The following is a 13,438-nucleotide window of genomic DNA, read 5'->3' on the forward strand; positions in this document are numbered from 1 at the left end:
TTGTCATTCAAAAAAATGAAACGAAGAAATTATAAATTTTATTGGATGCCTATACACGTTTAAATGAGTCTGGCTAATAGTCTGGCCTAGGATCTGTTCGGTCTGGCCAATGGTCTGGACAACGGTCTGGCCGATGGTCTGGCCTACGGTCTGGACAATGGTCTGACCTAGGGTCTGTTCGGTCTGGCCATTGGACTGGACAACGGTCTGGCCGATGGTCTGGCCTACGGTCTGGACAATGGTCTGTCCTAGGGTCTGTTTGGTCTGGTCATTGGACTGGACAACGGTCTGGCCGATGGTCTGGACAACGGTCTGGCCTAAGGTCTGTTCGGTCTGCCCAATGGTCTGGACAATGTCTGGTCAGTCTGGCCAATGGTAGCCAAAGTCTGCTCGGTCTGGCCAATACCTATCTTTGGGTATTGTTGGTCTGGCCAAAGCCTGTTTTGGGTATGGTCGGTCTGGCCAATACCTGTCTTGGGTCGCGGACTTCATCCTGGGTTACCGATTAATGACAGTTTTGCATCTTCAATTATTTCTTCGGCACAAATTGCACGTGCGCAGTTGGAAACACAGATCACGCCTATCATTACAGTTGCAAACAACGACAACCAAACGCAGCAGCAACCAAAGAAACCACACAACCAAGTTCGTTTAACAAATGACCTCCCGCAATACCGTGGACCCTTTTATGGGGTATGGGATGCACCCTGAGAAAAGTATAGTACCAAAGGAAAGTTACCCTTGGTTTCCCCCTCCCTTGGAAGGATACCGCGCCCATACAGATGGCAGAAAATTGCACTACCAGGTTCGAAAGGTGCTCTGGGACGATTTCTGGTCTCAACCAGTTGAGAAGCAGATAGAAGCATTCACAGAGAGGCCTAACTCTCGTGAACTGATTGGGTTTAATAAAGAGCCAGTCAGTTGTATACGAGACCCAGGCATATGTTTCCACAACCACATGAAATTATAGCTCCATTTTGATGTACTCCCGGGTCTTCACATTATAGCCCCCCCCCCCCCCTCCCCCTCCCCCTCCGCTTATAGTGGTCAGATAAGCTATAGCCCCCATCATGATAAATCATGATAATTATACCATAGTAGGGGCTATAATTTTATATGGTGGCTATAACGTGAAAGACCGGAATACCTGGTCCACAAGAGCCAGCATAAGCTACAAAATCATTGTCGGAAATCTTTGACATGATTGGTTTCGGATCTATTCTGGGTTTCGGATCTAAACTAACCATGTACCAAATTTTTGATGTGATTATAGTAAAGACAAATAGGATCTTTTCTGTACCCACCCCCAGTGCTTTTTATGCACCACAGTTACAAATTCAGTTATCATAGGTCACGTTACTATTTATAAAAAAAATTAGCACGTGCGCCTCGGGGTGCGTAGAAGATATATGCCCACTAAGATGGGGGAGGGGTCTTTCCCATTATAGCCCCCCCAGCTTAGTGGTCAGATAACCTATAGCCCCCCCAATCATGGTAAATATACCATAATGGGGGGCTATAGTTTCATGGGGGGGGGCTATAGTGGGAAAGACCCTGGGGGAGGAGGAACAGAATAAATCCAGAAAATAAATGCGAAAATGCCTCTAAGCAACGATATGTTTACTTTAGGGGTTGATTTTCGTTTAGAGATAGTCCAGATGTTAGTAGTAAATAAATACTGTCTCGAGAGAGAGGGGGGTTATCCTACGATACTTAAACATGGGATAATAGGGGGTTATCCTAGATGGAAAAAGATTAGGGGGATTAGGCCGCCTTGAAACTCATTTTTCCGTCATGACAAACCTAGCGACAGTTGATTTGAAAGCTATTCACGAAATTTACAAGTAATTGAAAAAGGAGTATTCTCAATACGGTGAAATGTTTCTTTATTTCCTGGCAGCAAGTCAGTACTTGGATCCTGACCTTGATTTTGATATTGCTATGAAAATGAGACCCTATGGTGGACTGGTTGGTATTGATAATTCGGATCTATTCTGTTTTGCCCCCCCCCCCAGGTTAGTAAGCATAAATCTTTTATGACCCCCAGGCGCACGTGCTTTTTTCTTACATAGTAACGTGCTATGTAACAACATATAATTTGTAACGGGGGGTCACAAAAAACACTTGGGGAGGGCGAAAGAGAATACATCCGATAATTCTTCTCTGGACAAGAATTTCAAGTCTTAAAAAATTTTGAGGTTGCATGCTATACTTCACGACGCTTCAGGTTTTGTCTTTGAATATAGTAAAAAAATGGCCGGGCTATTCTTATGTCTTACCTTGTCCAGTGACAAACGAGTATTTTGGTCACGTGACAGGACTTGCCTTCTGTCTGTATGTAAAAACTTACAAAAGCAATTTTTTCAATTTGCTGGAATGTTAAAGTCACGACCAGTTCTTGATTTTGATGGTTTTCGCCATAAAAAGTCCGGTTTTACTATCAAAGAACTAGCTGTTTTGACAGAAATATATTGCGACACTGTGTCATTCTTATCCCCAAATTCAATCAACATACTGTCTTTGAGTGAGAGACAATCATTCAATTGTGTGTCAAAATATCTCCATGGCTTGAAATGGGATAGAGGAGATCATCCATATTGTTATTTGCAACAAAAATTTGATAGCATAGCACTTCGATTTCCCTTGGCGACTTTCAAGGTGAAGGGAACAGAAAAAACATAAGCTCTTCAGAAACTTCTCTTATTTTATTATGTCCAAAATTTTGAAACTTTTTCTCAAGACACCAATTTGCACTTTACATGATTTAAGCTGTCCTAAAATACAAAGAAATAAGCACTGTGCAAAAAAAGCTACACTTTTTTAACAGTGGCTAACGAATGAATCGACGGTCCGAGAAAGCAGCACTCTCTTTACTTCAAAAGAACTTGTCCCCCAATTTTAGTGGTTTACAGTTCTATAGCGGATGAAAATCAATTGACAGTTACATTTGTCAAAGAGGAAAAAGTTGACAGTCGTGGTGAAACTGTACTGAGAAAACGCCAATATGCCTGTACTGGAGATACAATTTTTATCTTATGAAAATTATACAATGAAACAACCAAATTTACCTCTTTTTTTTAAAAAAATTATTTTGAAATGAGCAAAGCAGAGGATAAGATAGATACGGGCGGGGGCAATAACTGACTTAGTGTTTGATTATAATCACTATGAAAGACGATCATGGAGGTTTTGTAATTCAAGGATACCACGATCAGAAGTTGTTTGTTTTACACTAGTTTTCATTATAATTTTTCTCATTATTATTTTTCTGGTAAAACTGGTGTTTTTTCGGCTTGAACGTGAAGAGTCTACATTTTGGTTTTCTCTTCTTCCTTGTACAGTTGAATACGCACTTCCCAACCCAAAATTATGAATTAAATCATTTCAACAACTGACTGTTTGTTTATGGCCGTTTGCGGTCCGTCATGTTGTGGAAAAACAGATCTTATTTTCAGAATGTTACTCGAAAACACTTTTTCTTCAAATTTGCTCTCGATTTTTTATTTCAACCAACATGAACAACCCAAATTTAAGTCCCTAGAGGCAAAATTAAACATACAGTTTACCAAATTTTGAAGCTTCGATTTGATATCGGAGCTCGAAAACAGGCTGTTTGTGTTTGATGATTCATGCGAAGAAATTTTCATTGACAAGGAAGGTTCGAAAATGGCTAAAACAAGAACTCAAAAAAACATTAGTGTAATTTACGTAAAACACAATTTTTTTCAACAAATTAAATGGTCACGAACTAATGATCTAAATACAACACACATCTTTTTTTTCAAATCACCCCGTGACATTCAACAGATTGGTCTAATTGGTTGACAGCTCAATAACACGCAATTTTTAAAAGATAGCTACAAGCTAGCAAACAAACAGCTCCTTGGTCATTTACTGATCGATCTGGATCCAAAAACATCAGACGTTTTACGTTACTGCTCCAATATTGTTTCACCAGGACCATCTGTTCTTTACCTTCCCCCAGCTAAAGCTGTTATAACCAATTTGAGTAATGAGAGAGAAAGAACTTTGTATGCTGCGGCGATTGTTAAAGACATCGGACATAAAATCAAAAGAACTAGTCAAGTCGGAACCAAATAGTTTTTTTAACTTTCTTTGCGAGCGTTTTCTTAATGTTGTCAACGGTAACTTTACCGTCAAGAAAACATTGAAACAAGGCCACAAAAATTCACTTAAAAAACTTTTATCCAAGCAAACAAGTTTAAAAAATAAAAGAAAAGGCAGATTTTTGCTAAAAACACGGTTCTTTTAAAAGGTATTGCTCTCTCGTGTTACCTTCATCTAAAGAAGTGATAATGCATGCTGAAGAATTTATTTTATTTCCCAAAAAAATGTTTGTGTCAACGCAACTCGCAAAAAGTGAAAATATTGATAATCCTGTCTACAAACAGAAAGCCAGGCAATTGTCTCTCATTCAAAGAAACATGTTAGAAAAACCAGAAAAAAGTGAAAAAGAGGAAGGAGCAGTCCAGACAGAATGCAGCATAAATGTTGAAATAGATCATGAGGAAAAGAGGAGCCCATGAGTGATTACATTGAAAATGAACCGATTGTCAAAAAAAGTACAACTACAACGTTTCAGTCAATAATGAGAGATTTGGGGGTGATGGAGAAAAAGAAGATCGGAAGAGCAGAAATCCTCGACGGTATTCATTGAAGATCCAGGCGGTATCATTCATATTGATAACCAACCAGTTGGCTTAAAAAAAGTCAACTTTTTGTATAACACACAGCAGTCAACAAAGAAAATTGATACTAAAAATTATTCTAGAGCGTTATTAGCTCTCGAGCTTCCACCTCATTTAGTTTCGAACACCTATGCCAAACAGAACTTGGAAGCATCTGAAAGCAATGAAGACATTTTTGCAAGCCCGCGAGAACAATCAAGAAGCTGTTATCAAGTTAACAAGCAAACTAAAACGGACACAAGAAAAAAGACGGCAGAAGACGAGACCAAACATCAAAAATGTTCTTACTTTTTCTGATAAAAAAAACGTTGGACCAACTGAATTTAAAAGGAACTGCATGGTTTGGAAACTCGACGCGATTAAAAAGCCAAAGCAAGTTATAGTTTGTAAAGTTAAGACTTACTTGAAAACCAAGCCATCTTTTAAAAAATATCACCCAATTTATTTACAACTTCCCAGAATTAAAGTAATAATAAGAGATATAAGTGAAATTTGGTCCGTTGACTTGGCTTATAAGGACAAACAAGCAAATTACAACAGAAATGTCAAATGTTTATTGGTTGCGGTCGACTGTCTTTCCAGATACCTTCGCGCGGAGCCCTTAAAAACGAAGTACGCAATGGAAACTGTCTTGGCCTTTAAAAAAATGATAAAAAACAAGCAACCACAAAAAGTGTGGGTTGAGTATGGTACAGAGTTTCTAGAAGCCTTCAAAACCTTCTGCGACAAACGAGGAGTTCATATATACAGCACTTTTAGTGAAAAAAATCTGCATTCGCAGAGTGGATCATTTGTGAAAACTGGATCAATTTAAGAAAACAATTAATTGAGGGGTCAACCGAGTAACCAAGCTTGCTCCAAACCAAGTCAATACAAACCAAGTCAATACAAAATATGTTCCTCGATTTGTCTCTTTGATTGCTCAAACAATCAAATTTCAGTAACCAAACATTTACATTGGGGATTTTGTTAAAATTGTCAAAAAAGACGAGGCCTTCAGGAAAGGGTATAAACAATCTTTCACTGACGAAGTTTTTGAAGTAGAAAACTTAGAAGCCTTCAATCCACCAACGTCTTCACTTATGTATGTAAAAACTTTCAAAAGCAAATTTTTCAGTTTGACAGTATTCTCCTCTGAACAAGTATTTCAAGTCTAACAAAATTTTGAGGTTGCATGCAATACTTCACGACGCTTCAAGTTTTGTCTTTGAATATAGTGAAAAAGGGCCGGGCTATTCTTATGTCTTACCTTGTCCAGTGACAATCGAGTACCTTGGTCACGCGACAGGACTTGCCTTCTGTCTGTATGAAAAAACTTTCAAAAGCAGTTTTTTCAGTTTGCTGGAATGTCAATTATTGACCGCCCGTATCTAACTGTTCCTCTCATTTGCTTATTTCAAAATAACTTTTTTTAAAAAGAAGTAAGTTTGATTGTTTCTTTATATAAATTTCATTAGATGCAAATTGTGAGTTTTTGATTATCGTCAATAATAGTAATGGTGTAGTTCGCGTTTTCTCTGTCAGTTTTGTCTCAGAAAACAATTGACTGTACGTTGTTTTTTTTCCATTTATTTTCTAATTTCAGCAGGAAGGCTTTTATCGGTCAGTGACATCAGAACTGGTACTGCACGCTTGAGCATAGGTGAAGGGGTTAGTTCAGCTTGCGCATTTTCTCTTCCAAAGACATAGTTCAATTAAAAGTACTCCAAAGCGACAGGTATTTCTTGAAGGCTTCTATTTCAGCTCCTTTACAGGCAAATTGGTGTTCCCTCAGTACAGTTTGACCACGACTGTCAACTTTTTCCTTTTTGACAAATGTAACTGTCAATTGATTCTCATCCGCTATACAACTTTAAACCACTTATATTGTGGGGACAAGTTCACTTGAAGTAAAGAAAGTGCTGCTTTCTCGGATGGTTGATTCATTCGTTAGACACTGGGAAAAATGTTTAGCTTATTTTTGCACAGTGTTTATTTCTTTGTCCCTCAGGACAGCTTAAAACAAGTAAAGTGCAAATTGGTTTCTTGAGAAAATGTTTCAAATTTTAGGACATAATAAAATAAGAGAAGTTTCTGAAGAGTTTCTTTTCATTCTGTTCCCTTCGCATGAAAAATTGCCAAGGGAAATCGAAGTGCTATGCTATCACATCTTTGTTGCAAATAACAATATGGACGATCTCCACTATCCCAATTCAAGCCATGGAGATAATTTGACACCCAACTGTATTATCGTCTCTCACTCGGAGACAGTATGTTGATTGAAGTTGGGGATAGAAATGACACAGTGTCGCAATAATTTTCTGTCGAAACAGCTAGTTTTCTTAAAAGAAAACCAGTTTTTATGACGAAAGCCTTCAAAATCAAGAACAGCTGGTCGTGATTTCAACATTCCAGCAAACTGAAGAAATTGCTTTCGTTTTTACATCAGACTGAAGGCAAGTCTGTTTGATGTTGCGCTTTTCATTTTGTACCCTATGTGTACTCCACTGCCATCTGGAATGCCCGAAAACCGATAATGCTCTGAATTTTTTGACTGGGAAAAGTAATTCCTTCATTTTTGCCCAAAAAAATTTCAAACTTTACAGTTTTCTTTATCTCTCTGAATGAAAAATTTCCTAGTCCAACAGTTCGTTTGGTAGGAGTTAGCATGTCAACAACTGAGTTATAAGTTCCTGTCATGATGGACAATTTTTCTCCGTTATACGGACGAGAGATCAAATTGGCTTCGGTAGCCTTTTTCTGGCTGTCTTTTTACCCTTTTAATCTGTATACTATCATGTTTCATTTACAATATTTTCAATTTTTGTTGGCAAAATGATCTCACTTAGAGCTACTCTCCAGTCACAAGCGAGTTGAATTTCATCATTGAAAAAGTTTCCAAATGAACTGAGAGTTACAGTCAAAAGTTTCTATTGAAGCAGACGAAAAAACATGCACAGTGAATTCATCGGTCAAACAGTTTTCACTCATTTTTCTCTACTTGAATAATTTGGAACTCTGGTTGATAAAATTTGCCTTCAATGTTTTCACCGATTGCGTCAATAAGTGAAGACGTTGGTGGATTGAAGGTTTCGAAGTTTTCTACTTCAAAAACTTCGTCAGTGAAAGATTGTTTATACCCTTTCCTTAAGGCCTCGTCCTTTTTGACAATTCTAACAAAATCTCCCACGTAAGATTTGGGTCTCTGAAATTTGATTGTTTGAGCACTCAAAGAGACAAATCAAGGATCATATTTCTGAGTGACTTTATTGGAGCAAGTTTGGTTACTCGGCTGACCTCTGAAATAATTGTTTGCACAAATTGATCCAGTTTATCAATGTAGGAGTATGTCCACTTTTCTTGAAGGTACTTTTAGATAATGTTTTTTAGTTATGGAATGTTCCGCTCTGCGAATGCAGACTTTTTTTCACTAAAAGTGCTGTTTAAATGAATTCCTCGTTTGTTGCAGAAAGTTTTGAAGGCTCCAAGAAACTCTGTACTATAAGCGACCCACACTTTTTGTGGTTGCTTGTTTTTTATCATTTTTTCAAAGGCCAAGACAGTTTCCCTTGCGTACTTCGTTTTTAAGCGCTCCACGCGAAGGTATCTGGAAAGACAGTCGACCACAACCAATAAACATTTGACATTTCTGTTGTATTTTGCTTGTTTGTCCACATAAGCCAAGTCAACGGAGCAAATTTCACTTATATCTCTTATTATTACTTTAAGTGTGAGAAGTTGTAAATGAATTGGGTGATATTTTGTAAAAGATGGCTTGGTTTCCAAGTAAATCATAACTTTACAAACTATAACCTGCTTTGGCTTTTTAATCGCGTTGGGTTTCCAAACCATGCAGGTCACTTCAAATATAGTTGGTCCAACATTTTTTTCTCAGAAGAAGTAAGACCATTTTTGCTGTTTGGTCTCGTCTTCTGCCGTCTTTTCTCTTGTGTCCGTTTTTGTTTGTTTTGTAACTTGATAACAGCTTCCTAATTGTTCTCGTTTGCTTGGTAAGATGTGTCCCTAGCTTTCAGATGCTTCCAATATCTGTCTGGCATATGTATACGAAATTAAATGAGGTGGAAGTTCGAGAGCTAATCGCTCTCTAGAATATTTCTTAGTATCAATTTTCTTTGTTGATTGCTGTTTGTTATACAAAAAATTGACCTTTTTAAGCCAAGTGGTTGGTTATCAATATGAATGATACCGACTGGATCTTCAATGGATACCGTCGGGGATTTCTGCTCTTCCTATCTTGTTTTTCTCCATCACTCCCAATTCTCTCATTATAGACTGAAACGTTGTAGTTGTACTTTTTTCACAATAGGTTCAATTTCACTGTCATCACTCATGGGCTCCTCTTTTCCTCATGGTCTGTTTCAACATTAATGCTGGGTTCTGTCTGGACTGCTCCGTCCTCTTTTTCACTTTTTTTCTGTTTTTTGTAACATGTTTCTTTGAATTAGAGACAATTGCGTGGCTTTCCGTTTGTAGACAGGACTTTTTGCCAGTTGCGTTGACATAAACATTTTTTTGGTAATTAAAACAAATTCTTCAGTATGCATTATCACTTCCTTAGATGAAGGTAACACAAGAGAGCAAAACCTTTTAAAAAAAACCGTGTTTTCAGCAAAAATCTGCCTTTTAATTTTTAAACTTGTTTGTTTAAATAAAAGTTTATAAAATGAATTTTCATGGCCTTGTATCAATGTTTTTTTGACGGGAACGTTACCGTTGACAACATTAAGCAAACACTCGCAAACAAAATTAATAAAACTATTTCGTTCCGACTTGATTAGTTCTTTTGATTTTATGTCCGATGTCTCTAACATTCGCCGCAGCATAAAAAGTTCTTTCTCTCTCATTACTCAAATTGGTTATAACAGCTTTAGCTAAGGGAAGGCAAAAAAGGGATGGTGCTGGTGGAACAACATAGGAGATGTAGCGTAAAACATCTAAAGTTTTCGAATCCAGATTGATCAGTAAATGACCAAAGGGCTGTTTGGTTGCTAGCTCGTAGCTATCTTTCAAAAATTGCTTGTTATTAAATTGTTGACCAATTAAACCATACTGTTGAATGTCACGCGGTGATTAAAATAAAATGATGTGTGTTGTATTAACATCGATAGATCATGACCATTTACTTTGCTGAAATAAATTTTGTTTCACGTAAATTACACTAATATTTTTGTGACGCTGGCTGTAGCCAATTTCGAAAAACTCTTTGTCATCGAAAATTACTTCGTATGAATTGTCAAACACCAACAGACAGTTTTCGAGCTCCTATATCAAATCGAAGCTTGAAAATTTGGTAAACTGTATCTTTAATTTTGCCTCTAGTGACCTAAATTTGGGTTGTTCATGTTGGTTGAAATAAAAAATTTAGAGGAACTTCGGAGAAAAAGTGTTTTCGGGTAACATTCTGAAAATAAGTTCTGTTTTTCCACAACATGACGGACCGCAAACGGCTATAAACAACCAGTCAGTTGTTGAAATGATTTTATTCATAATTTTGGGTTGGTAAGTGCGTATCCAACTGTACAAGAAAGAAAAGAAAACCAAAATGTAGACTCTTCACATTCAAGCTGAAGAAAACACCAGTTTTACCAGAGAAACATTAATCAGAAAATTTATAATGAAAACTTGTGTAAAATAAACAAATTCTGATCGTGGTATCCTTGAATTACAAAACCTCCATGATCGCCTTTCACAGTGATTATCATCAAACACTAAGTCAATTATTGACCGCCCGTATCTAACTGATCCTCTGATTTGCTCATTTCAAAATAAATTTTTTAAAAAGAAGTAAGTTTGATTGTTTGTTTATATAAATTTCATTAGATGCAAATTGTGAGTTTTTGATTATCATCAATAATAGTAATGGTGTAGTTCGCGTTTTCTCTGTCAGTTTTGTCTCAGAAAACAATTGACTGTACGTTGTTTTTTTTCAATTCATTTTCTGATTTCAGCAGGAAGGCTTTTATCGGTCAGTGACATCAGAACTGGTACTGCACGCTTGAGCATAGGTGAAGGGGTTAGTTCAGCTTTCGCATTTTCTCTTCCAAAGACATAGTTCAATTAAAAGTACTCCAAAGCGACAGGTATTTCTTGAAGGCTTCTATTTCAGCTCCTTTACAGGCAAATTGGTGTTCCCTCAGTACAGTTTTACCACGACTGTCAACTTTTTCCTTTTTGACAAATGTAACTGTCAATTGATTCTCATCCGCTATACAACTTTAAACCACTTATATTGTGGGGACAAGTTCACTTGAAGCAAAGACAGTGCTGCTTTCTCGGATGGTCGATTCATTCGTTAGCCGCTGGTAAAAAAAAGTGTGGCTTTCTTTTGCACTGTGTTTATTGCTTTGTCTTTTAGGATAGCTTAAAACATGTAAAGTGCAAATTGATGTCTTGTGAAAAAGTTTCAAATTTTTGGACATAATAAAATAAGAGAAATTTCTGAAGAGTTTCTTTTTATTCTGTTCCCTTCGCATGAAAAATTGCCAAGGGAAATCGAAGTGCTATGCTATCACATCTTTGTTGCAAATAACAATATGGACGATCTCCACTATCCCAATTCAAGCCATGGAGATATTTTGACACCCTACTGTATGATCGTCTCTCACTCGAAAACAGTATGTTTGGGGTGAAACTGACACAGTGTCGCAATAATTTTTGGACAAAACAGCTAGTTTTTTAATAAGAAAACCAGTCCTTTTATTGCGAAAGCCTTCAAAATCAAGAACAAATGTTCGTGATTTCAACATCCTAGCAAACTGAAAAAATTGCTTTTGAAAGTTTTTACATACAGACAGAAGTTAAGTCCTGTCACATGACCAAGGTACTCGTTTGTCACTGCACAAGGTAGAACATAAGTATAGCCCGGCCCTTTTTCACTATATTCAAAGACAAAACTTGAAGGGTCGTGAACTATAGCACGCAACCTCGAAATTTTGTAACATTTGAAATACTTGTTCAGTGAAGAATTATCAATACCAACCAGTCCACCATGGGGTCTCATCTTCATTGCAATATCAAAATCAAGGTCAGGATCCAAGTACTGACACATTGCCAAGAAATAACGAAACATTTCACCGTATTGAGAATAATCCTTTTTCAATTCATTGTAAATTTCGTGAATGGCTTTCAAATCAACCGTCGCTAGGGTTGTCATGACGGAAAAATGAGTTTCAAGGCGGCCTAATCACCTCAATCCCTTTCCGTCTAGGATAATCCCCTATTATCCATGTTTAAGTATCGTAGGATAATCCCCCTCTCTCTTGAGACAGTGTTTATATACTATTGATGTTCACTTTTTTGTAGAAATTGTATTTTGAAATTAAAATCCACTCATCAGGAGCGTTAACTTAATATCTCTATTGGGATTTACAAATATAAAAATGTAAATCCCAAATGCTTAATATCTCTTACAATAAAAATTTACTGAAGAACAAAAGCAACCATGTAGATGATTTCCGTTTGTGCCTCCCACTATGTTATACACCCCCAGCTGAAAAGCACGTGACATTACATAGCACATTTATATTTAGCATGTCAAGCAAGCCTATAGGCAGGCAAGCTGAATTTCAAAAATGAGGTCAAGTAAGCCGCAAAATTTTGAATAACGGCATTTCAAGTTGTCCCTGTCGGGCCACCGTCCACGATTCGCGAGCGTTGCAGCTTCGGCATCACCCACAGTTTCGGGATCACATCTAACAGCGGATGATAGACACGGTCATGGTCAGCGGTCCGCTGAAGCGCATATCAACTAGATGTCTAAAAATTGGGGTATTTCTGTCTCTTTGGTGCATTGGAATCCGTTATAAATTAAACGAGCCTTTCCGTTTTTGTCTCCCAGTACTTTTTGCATCCCCACCTACAAACGACGCGTCCTTAATTAGTAAATCATCATGCAAAGATATGGGGCGTGCGTCTGAGGATAAAAATTATGCGGTCTTTCCCATTATAGTCCCCCCCAGCTTAGTGGTCAGATAACCTATAGCCCCCCCCCCCCCCATCATGATAATTATCCCAAAATTGGGGGCTATAATTTCATGGGGGCTATAATGGGAAAAACCCAAAGTATGCACGTACTAACCTGTGGGGCACAAATGGAAAAGATCCAAATTGAAGTAGTATGCACGCTCTTCAGTTTATCAGTTTACAATGTTTTATTTCTGATCGATTACATGAACATTACATAACTATCGGCTTGTTTTCATGTCCATTTTTCGGATCTACTCTGTTTCGGCCACCCCAGTGCTTTTTATGACCCACAGTTAAAAATTATATGTTGTTATATAGCACGTTACTATGTAAGAAAATAGCACGTGCGCCTGGAGGTCATTAAAAAAACTTTGCTCACTAAGCTGGGGGGCCGAAACAGAATAGATCCCATTTTCCTATTACGGCTTGCGTTGCGCTCAACAAACATTTATGCAAAAATAAGGCTCTCGTTTGCTTTGGAGCTGCATAAAAACAGCACCCGGACTCGAGTCTCATAATATACTAGCACTGATTCCTGCTATTCCAACGAGGATGTTTGTCGAGATATATCAACCTCAATACCTCGCAAGACCCCTAAAACAATTTACTGGAACAATAAACTGCGCTACACCCAAGTGCTCCCGCTAGTTTTTATGAAACCAAAACATCCCAGATATACATCTTTAAAGACTGTACCCATGCATATTTTAAAATCTGCTCTTGCGTTCTGTTTTTAAGCACGCTGTTCTACATTCCAATTTTTG

The 13,438-nt window shown here is 37.6% G+C and overlaps 1 protein-coding gene across 3 annotated transcripts in view; it reads left to right on the forward strand.

Moving 5' to 3' along the window:
• The first annotated feature begins 574 nt into the window (after positions 1–574).
• LOC142349529 (uncharacterized) overlaps positions 575–13,438 on the forward strand; it is a 50,084-nt gene continuing 37,220 nt past the window's right edge. For all 3 annotated transcript variants that reach the window (XM_075401153.1, XM_075401162.1, XM_075401169.1), the window contains exon 1: positions 575–938. In XM_075401153.1, coding sequence (XP_075257268.1) covers positions 659–938 — 280 coding nt within the window. In that variant the 5' untranslated portion in view covers positions 575–658. The remainder of the gene's footprint in view (positions 939–13,438) is intronic.

Source organism: Convolutriloba macropyga, chromosome 1 (genome assembly GCF_964194025.1).
Source record: "Convolutriloba macropyga chromosome 1, txConMacr16.3, whole genome shotgun sequence".
In the NCBI taxonomy this organism is placed as follows: Eukaryota; Metazoa; Xenacoelomorpha; order Acoela; family Convolutidae; genus Convolutriloba; species Convolutriloba macropyga.